The 18,081-nt window shown below is 47.3% G+C and overlaps 1 protein-coding gene across 1 annotated transcript; it reads left to right on the plus strand.

Annotated features, from left to right (window-relative positions):
- The first annotated feature begins 622 nt into the window (after positions 1-622).
- Positions 623-17,738, plus strand: TH (tyrosine hydroxylase). Its single transcript, XM_075501459.1, has 13 exons — positions 623-712; positions 4,933-5,136; positions 8,392-8,566; positions 9,371-9,459; positions 9,676-9,743; positions 11,496-11,546; positions 12,438-12,583; positions 12,998-13,133; positions 13,266-13,335; positions 13,680-13,736; positions 14,339-14,434; positions 14,599-14,732; positions 17,579-17,738. The coding sequence occupies exons 1-13, from the start codon at positions 623-625 to the stop codon at positions 17,736-17,738; spliced, it is 1,476 nt and encodes a 491-aa protein (XP_075357574.1).
- Positions 17,739-18,081: the final 343 nt, after the last annotated feature.

Consider the following 18,081-nt stretch of genomic DNA (forward strand, 5'->3'; position numbering starts at 1 on the left):
CATGACATGGCCAAACCAAGACATGAGGTGGTGGGAGAGCACTGAAATGCACAGCATTTGCAGGGGCCAGGCGTCGGGAGGTGCGTATGTGAGAACAGCATCCAGTCCCACGGCTGCCTTGGGGGAATCAGTGTTATTTTCCTATTCATTTACTGCCTCAATGACAAGGCAAACATGGGGAAAAAAGAGCTAGAGGGCTGAATCTCTTCCTTCCTTTGATTTTGTCCTTTCACAGATCAAAATCCTTTCATGCAACTCCCAAGCTGGGAAAGCAAACGTGTCGGACTTAAACACGGTGTGAGACTGAACTCCATCAAGAAGAAGGGGGGGGGGAAACCAGAGTAGAAATCTTTTGGGCACAGGCAAACAGGTGGGGGGAGCGTCTGGTCTGCGAAGGCAGGGTGTCTGCAATCTTTGTAGCGATTAGATTTAATGGGACAGAAACGTTTCTCTCCTTCACATCCCCTCCTCCTCTCAGCCCGAGGGGGAGAAAGGAGGGATGTGGTGATGGGGAGGTGGCGGGGGGAGAGAAGATTTGAAAGAGTCTTTGACGTCAGCCCTGCCCTATAAAAAGCTGGCAAGGAGCTGGAAAGCGGAGATCAGAGCTCGTGGAAGAGCAAAGATGCCAACCCCGAACATCTCCACCTCTGCAGCCAAAGGCTTCCGCAGGGCGGTGTCAGAGCTGGACTCCAAGCAAGCCGAGGCCATCATGGTAAGACAACCCTATCCCACTTCTTTCCCTCCCCCTCCAAAAACCACAGCCTCTCCCGTAGCTATAGGCAGAGGCAGGCAGGGATAGATAGACCAACACTGCCTTTGTGGGAGTTCCCCCACATGGGCACCTCCGGGCTCCAGGCTGGCAAAGGGAAATTACCTGAACAGTTCTCTCTACATACTGGTACATGTGAAATGCAAACATTTAGGGGGATGAAAGCTTGAACTAATGCAACCCCCCCCCCAAATAAAAGCAAGGTAAATAACCCATAGACCTAAGGCAGGAATAACAAGGAATCCACAGCGTGAAAGGCAATTCAAAAATCTTAATGCTCTCCTGCTTTCAAGGCAATAAACTGCAGAGATTTCACCTGTTCCAGCATAATGAAAAAGTGTGGCTGTTATTTCAGACAACATACGAGGCACAGGCAATTTAATCAGTTTGTTCGCTGCTGCTACATCCACAGTTTTCGCTTTCTCCCAGCACATCCTTCCCCTGTTTCTGTTCCCAGCCCTCCCTTGATGTGGTCTCAGCCCTGGGTTTAGCCCGGGGGGTGCTTCTGCACACACCAGATCTGTATGTGTCAGGGAACGGAGAGGAAAACTTCCTGCTGAGCTGTCAAGTGCCTTTAGAAAGCCAAGTCTGGCCAACCCATTGACTGGCTGTAGGGACAGGGACATTTCACCTCCTAACCCAAATGCCAGGGCAGGCAGGAGGAGCCCGGAGACTCCCAGCATGGGACAGTCCTGTGGGTCAGAGATGTGGTCAGGCTGCAGGCAACCCTGGAGGAGCCAGAGCAGCCGGTGGGCAGCGGGTGCACCAGGAAGGGACCCCCTTGGGATGCTCGGCAGGAAGAAACCCAGGAATCGAGTCAGGTTAGGGAGCAGATGTGTTTGGCAGATGTCTGCAGAGTGACTCCAGCAGGTCAGTTGTAGAGCTCCCCTTTTCCCTCCCCTACGCCCACTGCCTTTTTCACCCGTTTTCCTCTTAACCCTCTATGATGCTCTGACTCGGTAAAATCAGCCACTACATAGGCAGTGAGAGGTGTTTTAGAGAGTGGAGTGTGCTGGAAAGGAAGGGAAACATTTAGGAAACAAGCAAGTAAGCTTGCTTTGTCTAATAAATGGAAATCAGGGAAGGCTTCCCTCTCACACAACCATTTTCATTCTGGCAAAATAATGAACACTTAAGTGGTTCTTGAAAACCCGGTATTTTCCAGGCTGCTCATCAAATCAGTACTTGAGACACTTGTTGTTGTCTGGAGAAGGGGTGAGTGTTTGGTTATTACTCACTCTGGGGTGCTACTTCGTGTTTGATGGGAAATGGGCCACTGAACGAAGGAGCCAGAGGAATTCAGGTTCACCAGGTGTGTTGGCAGGAGCATGGCAGCCTGCTTGGGGTGAGCGGCTCCTCCAGCCTGGGGTGAACATACAACCTCATCCCACCTTTGCGTCCCTTCTTTGAATGGAAATTCTCAAAAAAATAAAAAAAAAACCATCCCTGTTAGGATCACTCTGAGAGCAGGCTGCATGAAAGGCTTTGCCCTTTGCTCTCACCTAGCATAGGAGCTCTCCACAATCCCATCACTTATTTTGCTGGCTTGTACCAGGCAAGAGACATGACTCTGCATTTGTATGTGACATCGCATGTCCCCGGCCCTCGTGGTGTTGGCGTGACCATGGGCGATAGGCCACCCCGCCCCTGCCCACCACCGCACCAGCTCCGGCAGGTCTGAGGTGTTCCCTTGCCATTAATCCCCAGGGACCAGCACCCTGCTCAAGGGAGACTGTTCAAACTGGGGGGAAAAAAAGCCCCTTTGCAGTCCCTATTTTTAATGACACTGCTTAGGCAGGGCACTCTGAGCTGCAGCAAATTCAAAGGAGGAAAAATGAACTAACCCTTCATAAGAGGTGAATGACTGTATCAGACTCAGGCCCCAGTTAGGCAAATAACTGCTTTGCAAAATCAAATTAAACTTCTCACTGTAGCTAGGTATGCACACAGGGAGCTAGTCTGCAAGGCAATTCAGAAATAGCATGTAACAGTGCCTTCCGAAGAAAGGAAGGCTTTTATCATGAGAGATCAGTTTGGTTAGTTTGTATGCCAGATTCCTAATTTCCAGCAAAAGGAGGTAATACCCTGATGAGCGTAAATGTGAGGGGCAGAGGAGAGGACGATGAGATGGGGAGCCCGCAGCCAGGCAGCCTCTACCCGGCAGAAGAGGCAGCAGGCAGGCAGACCCCTCCCAGGGCTCTTCTCCCAAACAAAATTCAGCCTTTTATTTATTTATTTTTTAATTTACCCACCCAAAACATGCCAGCATGGAGCTAAGCAGCTTCCAGGACTCCTCAACGGGGGCTGAACCCCCCCGCTCCTGCCTGCCAGGGGGCCACCCAGTCCCAGCACATGGGTCTGACTGTTCGTGGCTGCCTCTCCCAGTGCTGCTTTCCAGTCACACGGGTCTTCTCACTATTTAAACTCCTTCCAGTTGGATTTTAACTTGATTTACAGCCTAAACATGGGGGTCTAATTTCCCTCCTCTCCCCCACTCCACCCCAGAAGTAAAAATCCTGCTGCACCTCTGCACCTTGGGGCACAGTGTAATAAAACATCCTTAGCTAAAGCACTGCCTGGCTTGGGACCACTGCAGAGCCCAGTTACTGTGGCTAGCACAAGGCTGTTTGCCCTCCTTATTGCAGGCACTTTAAAGTAAACACCATCTTAGCTTTAAACTCGGTAGCGATATAAAACACACGCTTAAAGCTGAGCACATGCTCACATGCTTTTAAAAGTTATGCCTCAGGGTACTTATTAGATGTCTTCTCTCTTTGGGCATGAATACCGTCGATTTAGACAAGCAGCAGTACGTGCTTATTTGTTAGAAGGTGTTTTTCTGTGCCACAAGGAATAAAGGGGTTGAGCATCAGCAAATACCATCTCAGAGGGGTATCTTTATTAAAAAAGGACCACATAGAAGTGCGTGGGCTGGCGCCTAGATGTGCTACATTTTTCAGGCTGCATTTAAAATGTCAGGTTTACACCACTAAAGCGTCCAAGAGGATTTTCACAGGAAACATTAGTTACTGATGGTGGGCTTTGAAAATCAGAGAGAAAATGGGCTTAGTAGTTGAGCAGGCTGTCTTTTTAAAAGGAAAACATTCTCCAAATTTCACAAGGTAGGGAAGGCGCTGCTTGGTTAGCGTCTATCTCTTTTCCAGATATTTTCAATGTAACCAGAGGGAACACTGCAGCCAGTCCCACTCTATATGCAGGGGCTGGATGGCTTTATGTGCTGCTCCTTCTTCAGTGCTGCCCCAGGTTTCTTTCAGCAAGTTCTGAGGGTTTGTCATCTGGTTTGGGTATTGAACACACAAAATTGGAACCAGCTGAGCTGCCTCTAAATGGAAAACTGGTTGTAAAAAGACCAAGAACAAATAAGTTAGTATATGAGCTATTTGTATAACAAAAGAAACAGCAGTGATGGAAATAGTTTGTAGCTCACTATAAATATAAACGAGTGACCTAACATGACCCCAGGCACAGAGTTGCAGCATTTTAGGTGCAATTGCAAGTAAACAGAAATCTTCAGGAGTTTGTTGGGACAAAAGAAATCTATAGATCAGTGGGAGAAATTTATTTTCTGGGGTATATGGATGCGGTTCCAGTTACACTTCAATGGGCGAGCATCCACTTAATGTCAGAAGAAAATGTCGCGTTGGATCCTGGGAGCAGTTTAGCTAAGCTGCCCTGCTAATACACCTGTGAAGAGTTCATGTTTCCTGGCCAGGCCACAGATGTGGGCTTCAGCTGTCCCTCATAGCATATCTTTTCTCAGATGACTTCACGTTTATCTAATGCCTCTCCACTTGAGTTCGTCAGACACCTGAAAACCACGTAAGATTGTTTCTGATTTTTATTTTTTGAAGGATATTGAAAACTGTTTCTAGGGAAGATGAGGGGAGAAGCCCACTCTCTAGTCATGCTACAAGGATATTTTACACAGATTTTTCCTAAAGCTCCACATTTCCGAAAGTTCAATTCTAAAGCCTCAGTCCTCATCACCAGAGCTTCCTCTACAAAGCCAGGCAAGTCAGTCCAACCTTCCCCTTCTTCCTCTGCCAAGAAACATCAGTCACACCTCATCCAGCTACTGGGGATGCCTCTGATCTCCCCTACAGCTCTATCAGAAGTGTTATTTATTTCTGTTCTGCCTTCAGTCTCCACGGTTCATTGGTAGACGTCAAAGCCTCATTGAAGACGCCAGGAAGGAAAGAGAGGCTGCAGCTGCAGCCACTGATGCTGCAGAGTCTACGGAGACCATCGTCTTTGAGGAGAAGGATGGGAGAGCCATGCTGAACCTCTTCTTCATGCTCAAGGGAGCCAAGACTTCACCACTGTCCCGTGCTCTTAAGGTATTTGAGGTGAGTACCTAACCTGTTGTGTGGGACTCAAGGAACACACTACAGGTTTCATGGCTGTTCTGTGAGAAATATCACTTGAGTCTACTAAAGAAGACTCAGACTAGGTCTGCCTTCTGCAAATTATCAGTTAATTGTCTGATGTCCCCACAGTCATGCTTTGCTCATGCCCCAGCGTGCCCTCACTTTCCATCACTAAGAATGAGCCATATCTCTTTCTGGTAGCGTTGTTGAGCCCTGGGCTTAACTTTACTTAATTACTGTATCCAACCACACAGTTTCACACCTACAATCCACACCCTTGTGGCTTGTAGCATACTCTGACAGCCCCCGCCACTGCTCAGCACTTCAACTTCATGCGCAGGGCTCTGATCCCACATTCAAAGCAAGCTGTGTGCCCTGCATGGCTCCAGACCGAACCCGCCTTAGTTGTGGGTCAAGGCTTTGGCAGTCTCTGAATGGCATTGCCACATTGGTCCTTGGTCAAAGAGTTACAGGAACAACTTCATCCTGCGTGTAAAACTGGTATATTGATTTCAAAATTACCTCCCTACTTCAGGGATGGATTTGATTCACATGTTAAAGGTTCTGTTGGTTCCCCATGGAGATGCTCCCTGTATATGGCTTTAATAACAGGGAAAACTGGTAACTAATTGAGCTTTTTCCCCCTAGCCAGCAATATAATGTTGCATTGTCTAGGATCTCAGTACCATGAACGGAAAGACTGAGATAAGTGCAGCCTATTTAAACAGTAATCAAAACACGACAACTTGCAATTATGTAGTACATTTTCATCCAGAAGGATTCAAAAGTGTTTTGCAAACTGAGGTTCTGAGGTATGTTTTATCTACAGTAGTTTAATTTCATTGACTTCAGCAGTGAGAGGAGAGAACAATTTGTTCCTATTAATCAGTCACGTGGGCTGTAAGGGGCCTCCAGATGTCTCTAGTCCAACCTCCTGCAGGTCCAGTCGCAGCAGGTTGCTCGGGGCTGTGCTTGTTGCATTTTGAATATCACTAAGGTAGAGATCCCACAGTCTCCTTGGACCCCTTGAGCAGTGCCTTCATGGTAAAAATTTTTTTCTCTTTTCTTTTTCTTTTTAATGTCCTTGCTTCCAGCTTGTGCCCGTTGCTTCTTGTCCTCCCATTGTGTACTTTTCAGACGAGTCTGGCTCTGTCTTCTTTACACCCTCCCACCAGGTGGGAGGTAGACAGTGAACCAATTTTCCCTGCCCCTTCAGTTCTTTAAGCTGAACAAATCCAATTCCCTCAGTCTTTCTTCATATAGCATTGTGCTCCAGACCACTGAGCATCTTGGCAGCCCTCCACTATACCTGCTACAGCACATCAGTGTCTTTCTTCTACGGGACGTGATACTCCAGATGTGGTCTCCCTCATCCCAGATAGAGAGGAGGAATCACTTCCTTTGACCTGTTGTCTACAGTCTTGCTACTACAATTCAGTATGTGGTTGGCCTTTCTCGTCACAAGGGCATGCTGCTAGCTCATATATTAATACATATGATAATTATGTAACACCTTCTTCCCCATGAAATGCAACCACTTCTGGGGTAAAAACAGATCACCAGCAACACTATACAGCAAAGCCACTACCTAACAGCTGTAAACATACAGAAAGTGTGTTTGGGGGATAAGTATTTCCCTGAAATTGTAGGGCATTCTAGCTATTAATTGCCCATGCAGTTCTATCTCTGATAATTTTATGAAAAGTGTTTAAGATCTTCAGCAATTACAAAACATCTTGCATCTCCTCTGGGAGGACTGTTGCAAGAAAAGCTGTTTTCTGGGCAACATATGGTTCTTGTCTCAAGACTGAAAGAATCTCTAAGACGAGCTTGTCAGACAAAAGCCTTGGTGTTGCCATGGTTGGGATCTCCTTCCTCGAAGTGCACAGCTGCCAGATAAAGCATGAAAAATCCATCAGTGTAACATTTCAAATGCAACAGGCTGCTTAACGGGTATGAAACATAGAAGTGTAGGCTCTTGTACTTGGTAGATTTTATATTACACTGCACTTAAAGTGTGTAATTTAAACAATTTTTAAAACATCAAGCAAGACGGAGGGGCAGCTTATGTTCAAATATTATTTGTTTCTTCCTGGAGCAATTTACTTGCTGCATCAAGAGCTTTCCTAGTAAAAAAGCTCTTTGAGCTTGTCACAGAGAGAGCTTTAAATATAATAAAAAGACAAGCATGTCAAGCCACAACAGAGGAAGATTCATTTCCCAGATCCCTCTGGCAATGCAGGTACAAGATATGAAAGCAGACAGGCATAATGACATTTGCCTCATCATGAACCAGGCTGCGGGGAAGCTGGTTTCACTCTTCCGTATGTGTTACATGCAGCCAAAGCATAGGTAATGCAATCACAGCTGTCAGATTACTGCAAAGGTATTGATTGTTGAGGGGACAATGTAATAGTGAAGTTGGTAGGTACATTAAAAAACACGGTCCTAAATTTAATTTACCAGTGGCATCGCATCTGTTCCTTCTCATCTTTCTGCCTCTGATTAACAAAAGAAATCATGTCCCTTCCTCTACCAAAGATCTTGCAGAGACTTTGGAAAGGTTGGGTCATTGCCCAGGGACTTGGGCTTGTACTGCCAGTTTTCACTGAGCTAAAGAAAATACCCACGAATCTACCAGGGCCCTTTGGAAGACTATAGACTCCCTTTTGTCTCCTTCTTATTCTTTGTGGGAGGCCAGCTCCGATGATGAGCCCAAATGATATCGGTTCCGATAGCGAGCCCGATAGCGAGCACCCAGCTAGCGAGCCCCTAGCGACTGCAGGCTGGGTGCGGCCGCGCCCCGCCGTTCAGCACCACGGCCAGCGCCGCGCCGCCCGCCCGCGCCCGGCAGCGCCCGCCCCTTCTCCGTCGCGGCCAGCCCCTTCCCCCAGCCCGCAAAGCACAGCTTTGCCTCAAGTGGGAGGTTCAGGGAGAGGGGGTCATAGGAGGTGGCGTTTTGCCACATCAGTGTCCCCTCTTGATACGATCTTCTTCCACTGCGGAAGTCTCCTGTTGGTGGTTATTGACCAGCCCCGCTGGTTGTCTGTCCAGAAGGAAAACCTGTGGAATTAATGGATAAGTGTGTTTATCCCAGTGGGGGAAAAAAAAGAAGAAGAAAAAGGCAAGGGGGAGTCCCTCCCAAATCCCTCCCAAATATGGACATCTTTGGGAAGTACCAGCAGGTGTTTCAAGTGTTTAATGTTTTTGTTCTCCTTTTCCATGTCCCAAAAGACATTTGAAGCTAAAATTCACCACCTGGAGACCAGGCTTAGCCGAAAGCCCCGTGAAGGGACCGCTGAACTAGAGTACTTTGTGCGCTGTGAAGTCCACAGCTCTGACCTCAATACTTTCATTAGCTCCATCAAGAGGGTAGCAGAAGACGTGAGGACCACTAAGGAAGACAAATGTAAGGAACTTACAAACTGTTTCACTTTTGTGGAGAGGCTGAGCTGTAGAAACAGGGTGGAGACTTTGTTATTCCCAGAAAAGGGGAAGGGCTGCTGTATGCTGAATTTGAGCAAAACAGAAAAGACTGCCTCTGGGACACCTGAATCCTGAAAGCCACTTCCCTCCTTGTCCATTTCTCAACAGACTCCAGAGTCCGTAGCCCATTCTTCTGGTGCCAGACTGAAAAAAATAGAAATAGGAGATGAAATTCCATGCTTTGTTCACACCTCTCCTACAGAGTTCTCCACCCCTACTCCAGTGTTTTATATTATAAATGTAAAGTAGTTTCCTACTATGCGTCAGGAACTCTGTACAGATCCAGCACTAAACTACAAGACAATCCCCATGCCATCCTGTTCTGAGGACAGGGTGATTCTTATTGTAAAATATCCCTAGAGATCTGCAGTGATCTCTCTACAGCCAGTTGGACCTCTGGATTTGTTTTTAATGTGATGTCTAGAATCTTTAAGTAAAATCGAATTTTCACCTTCTTGTTTACTTTTGTCACAAAATACTCTGCTGAGAGATGGGCAGGGAAGTCATGAGATGCAGATCATGGCATTAGACCTGACTCTAGGACAAGAGCATTGAGAGTGTGGGACTACTGCCCAGAAGGCACAGCTGTGTCATGCGCTGTTTGTTGTGTGTGTGCATTTGGTACACCAGGTCAGATGTATCTTATTAAACCTCACAACCCCTTCTCAGCAGGGAATGCTCCATCTTCACTTCCACAGCCAGTTTTAATCTTTCTCTCTCCCCACAGTTCACTGGTTTCCCAGAAAAATCTGTGAATTGGACAAGTGCCACCATTTGGTCACCAAGTTTGACCCTGACTTGGATCTGGATCACCCGGTGAGTTAGTCCATGTGGGCACATCCTCATGCTGGAGTCCTGAGCCTTCCCTCAGAAGCAGGGAGCTGGAGAACACCTATTAGTGCAGCGGATCAGGGAACTGTAAGGCAATCACCACCATGAGAGAAGTTTCTCCAGCTAGTGATGAACTTTGTTGGGTGAGAAATTTTAGTAACTGATTAAAAATCCTGTCTCTGTTCCTATTTGTCATCACAGGGCTACTCTGACCAAGTATATCGCCAGAGAAGGAAATCGATAGCAGAAATTGCTTTTCACTATAAGCAGTAAGTCTCTTTCCTAACATCCATGCAGGGATAATGCTATGTCAATGCAACCTGTTGCGAAGTCATTGTGCTACCTGCATGAGACTTATCTTCTTTTATGTTTTGTCTCTCCATTCAGGCTTGCCAGCTCTTTTTGTGCCTCTCTTCTTTCTATGTATTCCAGTCTCTTCTTAATTAAAAAATGTCTGCGGTCACTAATTCATACATTGATAAAGCCAGAATAAACCTCCTGCATAACAAAAGCCACATATAATTCCATCAGACCTCAAACTTCATTTTGAAATGTAGCATCTCTTTTAGAATGTCATCTAGTTTCGACTTCAGTGTTTCAAGTACTGAAAAAGCTACCATGTGCCCAGAAAACTTGTTCCAATGGTTCATTATCCTGGCTGTGAAAAAATGTGAGTTTTATTTCTAAACTGAACTTTGGTAGCTTTAGCCTTCACCCAATGGATCATACATGCCTTTCATCTGCTAGATTGAATTCTGCTATCAGATTTTTTTTTGCTATGATGGTATTTATAGACTAAATGGTTCACCTCCTAACTCTCTCTGACAAATTAAATAGATTCCAGTAATGGTCTCATCATTGTCTTATATAGATTTAAGACTATCTCTTGTACTCCTACTTAATACTCCTGATATATGCAGTGATAGCACTCAGCCTCTTCACTACAACATCAAACAGAGCTCTAATATGCAGTTAGGTTTGTAAAATATTCCCTAGATCCTATTCACTAACACTGCCTTCCACTGTAGCGTCTCCCTCTCCAAGCAGGACTTTAAATGTAGATTTCTGTAGCAAGCTGTGCTGAAAGCAGACTATGGAAATTATATGGGTCACCTTCTTGAGCTACCCCTGCAACCAGTGTGATCCCAGCATGGCTTTCTGCTCTCTTAGGTTTCATGTTCTTTGCAGATTTGAAGTCCAGAATATAGACATTGATGTTTTTATCCTGTACTAAAACTAAATGCACAGAAAGTCACTGTGCCAGCAAGAGAGTCCTGAGCAACACAGGAAGAAGTCCTGTCCTAAGATGATGCACCCATTTAAGATGTCTTCTCTCACATTTCATCTGCAGGTTAGCATTTATGAGCTGCTGTGTAGCATCCCTTCAGGCTGTTAATAGAAAAGGAACTATGCTTTATCGCTGTAATATCTGAATATCTCATTTGTTCAAATACAGAACAGGAAGATTTAGGAAATACAATTGCTAATTATGATGCAGAGAAGGAAAAAGTGTCAATCTTCTTTAGTTCCCACTTACATCAATGTTAAGATTTTCTTTTCTTGCTGTCCTTAATCTTACTGACAATATATTTTTCTGCAGTACAAATGCATTTAGTTTTCCTTATTAGCTGCTTTTATTTCCCAGCCACTGATTCATTCTTGGAGCCATCAGCCCCTTGAAGTTCAGGCACATGAAATTAATTTATTTTCACACAAAGTTTCAATTTTTTCCAGTGAAAACCATTTTTTCTGGAAAATATTATGCCTGCTAAGCTTTTGCTCATCCCTTGTTCATTTATAACCTCTGGCTAGACCAATGCTTTTCTCTGTGTCTATGTATTTGTTGCACCTGTACAAATGACCCAGTACTAAGGCTTTTGTCTTTCCTGTCACCCCCTTGTTTGGTTTAAAGAAGATTAATCAACATCATGCAGAGCTTCTCCAAAGTGCTTCCTTCTCAAAGGGAAGAGGAGCCTGGCTTGTGCTCTACTGCTGTCAGTAATGGTGCATTTGCCTTGCAGTGGGGACCCAATCCCTCATGTGGAGTACACGGCAGAGGAGATCGCTACCTGGTGAGCACTGATTTAATCCGTGACTTTACTGGCTTCACCACTAGAAGCTGGGAATCAAAACCTAAATGGTTAGGGAGTGACCTCTTGAAAAATGTATCAGGAGTGCAAGCATCCTACTTAATGGCTTGTTATAAAAACCAGTAACTCATTGCGCAGCATTTTATGGTAGGTACTGCATTCGGGAGAGCAAGCTACCTCCAAAACAGTGATGCTCTGTCTCCTCCTCTCCTGGGGCTGCACCCCAGCACCACTTTCACGCTGCAGCCCCCAGGAATTTCCTCCGAAGCAGCCTCCCCAGAGAGTGAGGTAGATAATTTAGAGTCCCACTTCTCTAAGGGGACCTGGTTTAGTAGCAGTCTCCAAACAAAGGGCAGTTATCATAGCTGCAGAAAGAAATATGAGGCCCGTGGTGAATATTTGCATGGTACCTTGCTGGCATCACTTAGGAAAATGCTTCCTTTGAACGTGATTATTTCCAGGAGTGTCGCTGCAGGAGTGTCTCTGAAAACAAGGCCGGCTCACATGAGCTGAGTACACAGGCTCCTAAACAAGGTCATCTCCTGGTTATATTGACTGTCTTCATAGTGCAACTTCAGGAGCTAACCTACAGGGAATATTTTAATTCCAGTTAATACCTTTTATATAAACTTCCGACCTTCAGGGTCAGAAATAGGTCTGTGCAGATACAACTGCTGACTTTGCAGGCTTATTTGAATGTGTGTCTGTATGTTTGCATACCCCTATCAATGCACATAGACATAGACATAGTGGTGGAGAAAAGCAAAAGGACAAGAAACCTAGAGGCGTGAGTCCTTGATAATGTATAACCAGAGGACAGGAGAGGACTAGACACATCAAGCCACTGAACGTCTGCCACCTCTCGTCCTGAAGGAAGGAGGTGTATAGCACCCTGAAGAGCTTGTACCCCACCCACGCCTGCAAGGAGTACCTTGAAGCTTTCAACCTACTCGAGAAATTCTGTGGCTACAATGAGAACAACATTCCTCAGCTGGAGGAGGTCTCTCGCTTCCTGAAAGGTGGGTATGAGCCTGGGATACCCAGGCCCAGGGTCTGCCAGGGCTCCAGCATGGTGGTGGCAGCTACAGCTGGAAACCCAAAGCTGAAGGAGGAGGATGTGAGCTGAGATTTGGGAGGAGAGCTGGTGGAGGCTTGTGCATTGCCCACAGAGGACAGGGGTAGACCCCAGGTGGTGAGGACTGCAGTTAAACACAGTGGGCTGCAACTGAAGGTCAAGCCTGTAGTCAAATGATCCCACTGAGCACCTAAAGAGCAGATGTTGCTCCCTAGTAGGAGCAAAAAGATTAGGCTTGGCACAGCAGAAGCCCTTTAGTTTCCAGCACTGATGCTTTTGGTGTCCTTGCTGGGAACATGGGACACCAGCACACCCTGTGGGCCATGCACCCCCACAGAGACAGTATGCGCTGTTTCAGAGAGGACGGGCTTCCAGCTCCGGCCGGTGGCCGGCTTGCTGTCAGCGCGGGACTTCCTTGCCAGCCTGGCCTTCCGTGTCTTCCAGTGCACACAGTATATCCGCCACGCGTCCTCGCCCATGCACTCCCCTGAGCCGTGAGTATCGCCCAACCCCGATGGCCTCCCCTGCCCGGACATCCCACCTGGCCAGCAATTAACCTTTCTCCCTAGTGGAAAAACTGTCCACTGCTGACCGCATTTTCCTCCTTTCCCTCTGGGCATCGGCAGGGATTGCTGTCACGAGCTCCTGGGCCATGTCCCGATGCTGGCCGACAAGACGTTTGCTCAGTTCTCTCAGGTAAGGTGGTTGTCTGCTTCCTTGCTCCCGAGAGGGCACGGCACGAGGTGGGAACCCAAACCGACCCCAGTGTCGCCACCTAAACCCTTCTTGTTCTAGGATTTATTTACATTAAACATGAAGTTCAGGAGCCCTAGTGATGGACTGAGAACCCTAATACAGAGTAAAAATATCAGAGTCTGCAGCAAAGTGTTTTTAGTCAGAGCACGATGAAGCCCCAGCAGATGCATGTCAGTGTAGGGTAACAATATCTGTTGTCTCAAGGCAATAAAACAGAGCAATCTACACATAAGGCACTCAGACCAAATCTGTCCTGACGTTCGTCCCTTCCCTTCTCTTCCCAGGACATTGGGCTGGCATCTCTGGGAGCGACTGATGAAGAAATTGAGAAACTCGCAACGGTAAGTTTTCCTCTTTGCTAGATGGGGACCCTGACCCCTCCAGCAGCACTTCTGCAGTATTGGGAGGACTAGTGCAGCCTGGTCTCCCCAGATTTGCAGGCTCAGAGTCCCTACCCGAGCTGCCCCAGCCCTGCTCTTTCATGATGACTGTGCAGAGCGGAGATCAGTTAAACAGCAGAGCTCACTTGCACATTAACCCAATTTTCTCAGGCACCAGAGTATCATCAAGCATCATATTTCTAATGACAGCACTGCTGGGACTCTTTGGGATGGGATTAAATGACATCCGCTTCCTTTGGCTCTCCCTTGGCAAGGTGACCCATCCTGCTCCAAGGGCACCAAATGGCAACACCGCACAGCAGCCAGGCATGCACGTGACCAGCCCGGGGGCACAGTTTCCATCTGCCCCAGCATGGCAGCAGCTTAGTTTAGCACTTTGCTCTGGCAGCGATGGGTGCAGGGTAAGGAGAGGGGACAAAGTGCCAGGTGCCCGTTCATTTAAACAACCCCAGACCCTAGCTGCGATGCAAGGGCTCAGAAGTGACAGGGAGATGAAGATGAGGAGCTGTGTCCCCTATGCATTTTTCTTTCTCCTTTCACAGCTGTACTGGTTTACGGTGGAGTTTGGGCTCTGCAGACAGAACGGGATAGTCAAAGCCTACGGAGCTGGGCTCCTGTCTTCCTATGGGGAGCTCATAGTAAGTCCCAGCATAACTTGCCTCTCTGCTCTATACAGCAAAAAACCTTCTTCCTCTGCACAGCTCCAATGACTTTACCTGATCTGTTGTCCACCTCTGTCTATCACATATGTAGTCTCCGATCCCCTTAATTTCATGCCGGCAATTTTCTCCTGTGTCCATAGCACTCCTTGTCAGGTGAACCAGAGGTGCGGGACTTCGACCCCGATGCTGCTGCCGTTCAGCCCTACCAGGACCAGAACTACCAGCCTGTATATTTTGTGTCTGAGAGCTTCAGTGATGCCAAAAGTAAACTGAGGTATGACTGGGCAGTGAGGGAGACCCAAACAGAAGGAAATTAAGCTATAATATATTGAAACAGGGCTTGACACCATGGCTGCTTTCAGTTCAAGGTCTCAGAAGTACTCTGGAAACTGTTGTTAGGTCTTTCAAAGTAAAGTGATTCTCCAGTTCCTACAGGGTCCAACCAGGTCCAATGCAGTCCCTTGCATTCGCCCAAGAGCCCCCCACACACATGCTGGACTCAAGGGTGTGGGTGTGGAGGAGTGGGATGGAGTGGGAGGCACTCATGGAGACAAGACTGTGGGAGCGAGAGAAGGGACAAATCTAGCTCATCTGCCTCGTTCTCATAGGAAGCAGTTACAGACTCTCTCCAGTTCCCAGGAGAGGCCAAGCAACATAACAGAGGGCTGGTGGTCCAGAAATTGGAGGCCCAAACCACCCAGCAGGACACCCTCTGCTTCCTTGCTGTAGAAGGGCCAAGTGATACAGGTCAGGTACCGGCTGTCCCTCATGGGAGCATCTCACCAGCATGTGTCCTTCTGAAACATGGGCTTCTGCGTCACGTAAAAGTTTGCTCTGTGGGTGAAAGTTTTAGGAAAGGAGTGAAGAGCTGCTCAAAATGGTGGCATTCTCTGAATTTAGGATGTGGAAAGATGTTTGTCTTTCTGAGCAGCTACTGGGCAACGTACCCATTTATCATTCAACCAGCAAAAAACCCCCAGGTATCGTTAGTAGTTCATACACAAACAAAAAGGATTTGCTTGATAGGGATAGATTTATCCATGGAAAAAAGGAATTTTTGCTTCCTAGGCTGATTAACATGGGGTAGCAGACCCCAGACAGCATCCCACCAGTGTAACTGGGTTTCCCCATCCCACGGGGCTGCAAACAGGATGGAGAGGGGCAGCTCTACCCATGGACATCTGTTCAGAAGAGCAGTTTCTTGGCCATACCCAGAATTGCCCACAGGAGGAAAGCTCAGTCCTTTAACATTTGACTGACAAAGGAAAACTTTGCCTGTATCATTTTATCTTGGCTTAGGAAAGGAATGGGATGAGACAAAGTATTACACAATGTACATGACTTTGCAGTTCCTGCAAGTGCGGTATTTCATATAAATAATGTGGTGAGGACTGCTATATTTCAACTTCTGCTTTTATTACCCTCACTTGCACTGTTCATACAACCCAGAGTCTAGCTGCTCAAAAGCAAGCACCTGGGGAGCCCATCCTCTGACACACACACTAGGCTGCTTTAAAAAAACCCCAGCTGTTGCCTAATGAGTCATTTCCTTGCATTTAAAAAGGAAAAATACACCACATATACAGCCAAGATTAGGCTAGAGAGTTTTGACAGTGACAAGCACTCTTTAAAGAGCTCAGAGACCACATAGATGTTACCCTATGAGGTGAAAACATGAAAACTTTCCACCAGTTTTCTAGGGTGGACACGACACGACACCCCACCCCCCCACCCCCCACCCCCACCCCCCCCGATGCCCTTCCAGGCACCCATGTCGTACTTGTATGCTTCAAAAAGGTGTCAAGTGAACGTGTTGGAGGGCACATTTCTAACCATTAGCAGCTGTGCTACGAGTCATCACTGTGGCTGATAGCATTAATAAGCGAGGTGAGCTGGCCCTTGCCTGAGGGAACTGAGATAAGTTGCATCTTTTAGGAGGTGGACAATGTGAATATGCAGACAAACCCTCTGTTTGCACTTGGTTTTGTTTCCCTGCAAGCGCCAGCCTGCGGCTTTGGCCATGTTGCCACTTGGCCCTGTCCGGAGCTGGTGGCGTTTTCCCCAACCGCCGGCAATCCAGGACTAGGCTTCCCCACGGCATGCAGCACCAGCCGGAGGAGCATCTGCGAAGGGGATGCGCTTCCCCGAGCCCTGCGCCAGAGCAGCCCCACGGTAGCCACAAGAGGGTACCCTAAGCTAAGCCATTCAGGAGCGAAAGGGTGATGCTTCAGCAGAGGCGAGGAGCATGCCTGTTGCTAGCGCCGTTTGTCCCCTCACCTTCCCAGCAGGAGATTGTAGCCATGAGTACCTAAATATAGATTCCCAGCTCCATATTTACACAGCCACTAAAGAAAAAAAAACCCCTACTTGTCAAGTGTACAAATCTTAGTGTTGGAAGTGAACATGAGCAACTTTCGGGAAACTTTACCCTTGATTTGTTTTCACTTGACCATATACTTCTCCATTAGAAAGGTAGCAACAAGGTCTTGCTCTTGAGAGGTATCGGGCAAAGTCAGGCTTATCACTGAGATCTAGACTCCAGTTGGCTTTGGGTACAATAGTGCAATGTTGCTCAGCCACATGGCTCCGGTGATGCTATTTCCATCCCCTCGTGCAGGCCTGAGCCACTGCCTGTCAAATTTATCCTTAATATGGCTTGCATCTAGTTCTCCCCTCCCCAAGCAGAAATTAGTCAATAAATGAATGTCAGAAAGGATTTAGGAATATAATACCATAATACCACAGGATTTCCCTGCAATTAGCTTCTAAATCTCCTCAGCATTTTTGAAAAACAAAAAAAGAAATTGAAGTAGAGGATGCCTGGTGATGGCCACAGAGGTGACCAGTTCAGTGCACCCTCCAGTTTGATGCAAGCCCACGTGCTCAGCCCACAGAAACCCACAGTCAAACTCATGGTCTTCCATGCTGAACAGGAGGGATCTCAACTACTGCTGTAGCCCTGTGGAGCTGGAAAGGTGAGAAACCAGAGCTTTTGTGCTAACCGAGAAACTCTGCCTAAAGGAGGCATTAACCTGTTGTGATCTGGGTGAATGGTGATGGGCAGGAGGCAGACTCAGGACCCATCTCTTGTACCAAGCCCTCTGCACCCTTTCCTTGCAGGAGCTACGCGGCACACATCAAGCGGCCCTTCTCGGTGAAATACGAACCCTACACCCACAGTATCGAGCTCCTGGACAGCCCTCAGACGATCTGTCACTCCCTGGAGAGCGTAAGGGATGAGCTTCACTCGCTGATTAATGCGCTCAATGTTATCAGTTAATATGAGAACTGGGCTCTTTCCTTCCCCTCTTTCCTCACAGCCCCAAAGCCGCCTGCTCTGCCCTCGCCTAGTTCCCAGCTGATAGCTCCTACCTGTCTTCTCCAAACATTTGCACCACTGCCTGTCACCACGTGACCCCAACAGCTTTCCACTTTTGTATGTAGGGCCAGCTTGGAGGAGGGCAGAGGGATAGACCCAAGGCCTGCTGGTGTTTTGGGTAGCTTTTCTATTGACTGCTGGAAGAGGGTTAGCACAGACCAAAAGCATGGCCAAGCTCCAAAGTTGAAGTCAAGACCTGTGTGCTAGGCTCCTGGGTGCAAGGAAGAGGAGAAAAGCCTCTTTA

Source organism: Mycteria americana, chromosome 5 (assembly GCF_035582795.1).
Source record: "Mycteria americana isolate JAX WOST 10 ecotype Jacksonville Zoo and Gardens chromosome 5, USCA_MyAme_1.0, whole genome shotgun sequence".
Taxonomy (NCBI): Eukaryota; Metazoa; Chordata; class Aves; order Ciconiiformes; family Ciconiidae; genus Mycteria; species Mycteria americana.